Below are 1,143 nucleotides of genomic sequence, written 5' to 3'. Positions count from 1 at the left end.
CCCAGGCCAGGCCAGAAAGAAGCTGGACCTTCTGCTCAGCTCCACCCTTGGAGCAATAGTATGACCTGATTGGCGTGGGGTGGGGGGGATAAAAATGACATGAGAGGAGACGGACAATTTCCCAGAGGTTTAGCACAGGCCAGAGGTGTTGATTGAAGAGTAAACTGGCGTGAGCACACACCCAACCCAGTAACCATCAACAACACATTGCCCATGTCTCCCTTGGGCACAGAGGCAGGGGCAAGGCAAAGAATCAAGTCCATTATGTGTGGTCTTCTGTCTGTTTCCCCCTTCTGCCACCTGGCAGGGCCTCACCTGCGTTCTCCTGGATGCAGGTAACAGCCCCTCACTGGCCTCCCTGCTTCTGGGACACAACCCCCCTCCACCTCCATCCCCGGCACTGTGCAGCCTTAGACTGATGCCCTCACACCCGAAACGCAGCAAGCACTGACTACACGGTAAAGCTTTCCAGGGGCTCCTTATCCTCACCAAGTGAAGACCAAGCGCCTCACTACAGTTTCAAGGGCTATTCTAATCTAGCGTGGAGCCTGTCTGCCACTCGTTCGTACCTTTTTACGTTTCTTCTCCCCACTCCCACCCCACACCAGACTCTAAACCCTCAGCCTCAGGGATGTTTCTTCTGCGAGAAATGCTCTCTCAGCCAACCCCCTTTCCTCCCATACACCTTCCTGTCCATCTGGTGTCACCCACAGACCTCTGTTGACCATGTGTCTCACACTTTTCCCTTAGGAGAATTGATCACCCCCTCTTTTGTAGCCCAAAGCAGTGTTTGTCTCTCTGGACTAGGCTATGGGAGCTTCCCTGGGAGGAGGCAACATCATCCGCATCTTTCAACCCTAGTACCCATGCCAGTGCCTAGGGGTGAGTAGGTGCTTTAATCTATCAGTCAATCAGGTCGTAGGTGATAAGGATTCAAGGATGACCAGATCTCTATTTGGTGATGTGGATAATAAAAAAAGAAGAAGAAAAGGTAAAAGTCATATTACAACAATAATAGAGAAGCCACGTGAATAAGGAAATACCCCTTCCTTTAAAGAGTTTGCAACAGCGTGGGAGGCAGCCATCAAAGCACCCACAAGCAGGCAGCACACATGGTGCCCAGCCTTCAGCCACATGTACCGT

The 1,143-nt window shown here is 51.7% G+C and overlaps 1 protein-coding gene across 1 annotated transcript in view; it reads left to right on the top strand.

Moving 5' to 3' along the window:
• TNR (tenascin R) overlaps positions 1 to 1,143 on the top strand; it is an 87,172-nt gene that overhangs the window by 74,525 nt on the left and 11,504 nt on the right. The window contains exon 19 of the mRNA XM_004706817.2: positions 308 to 335. Within this exon, the coding sequence (XP_004706874.1) occupies positions 308 to 335 (28 nt within the window). The remainder of the gene's footprint in view (positions 1 to 307; positions 336 to 1,143) is intronic.

Source organism: Echinops telfairi, unplaced genomic scaffold, assembly GCF_000313985.2.
Source record: "Echinops telfairi isolate 266 unplaced genomic scaffold, ASM31398v2 ScPeMD7_7424;HRSCAF=8462, whole genome shotgun sequence".
NCBI lineage: Eukaryota > Metazoa > Chordata > Mammalia > Afrosoricida > Tenrecidae > Echinops > Echinops telfairi.
This window is presented reverse-complemented; position numbering and strand designations above follow the sequence as displayed.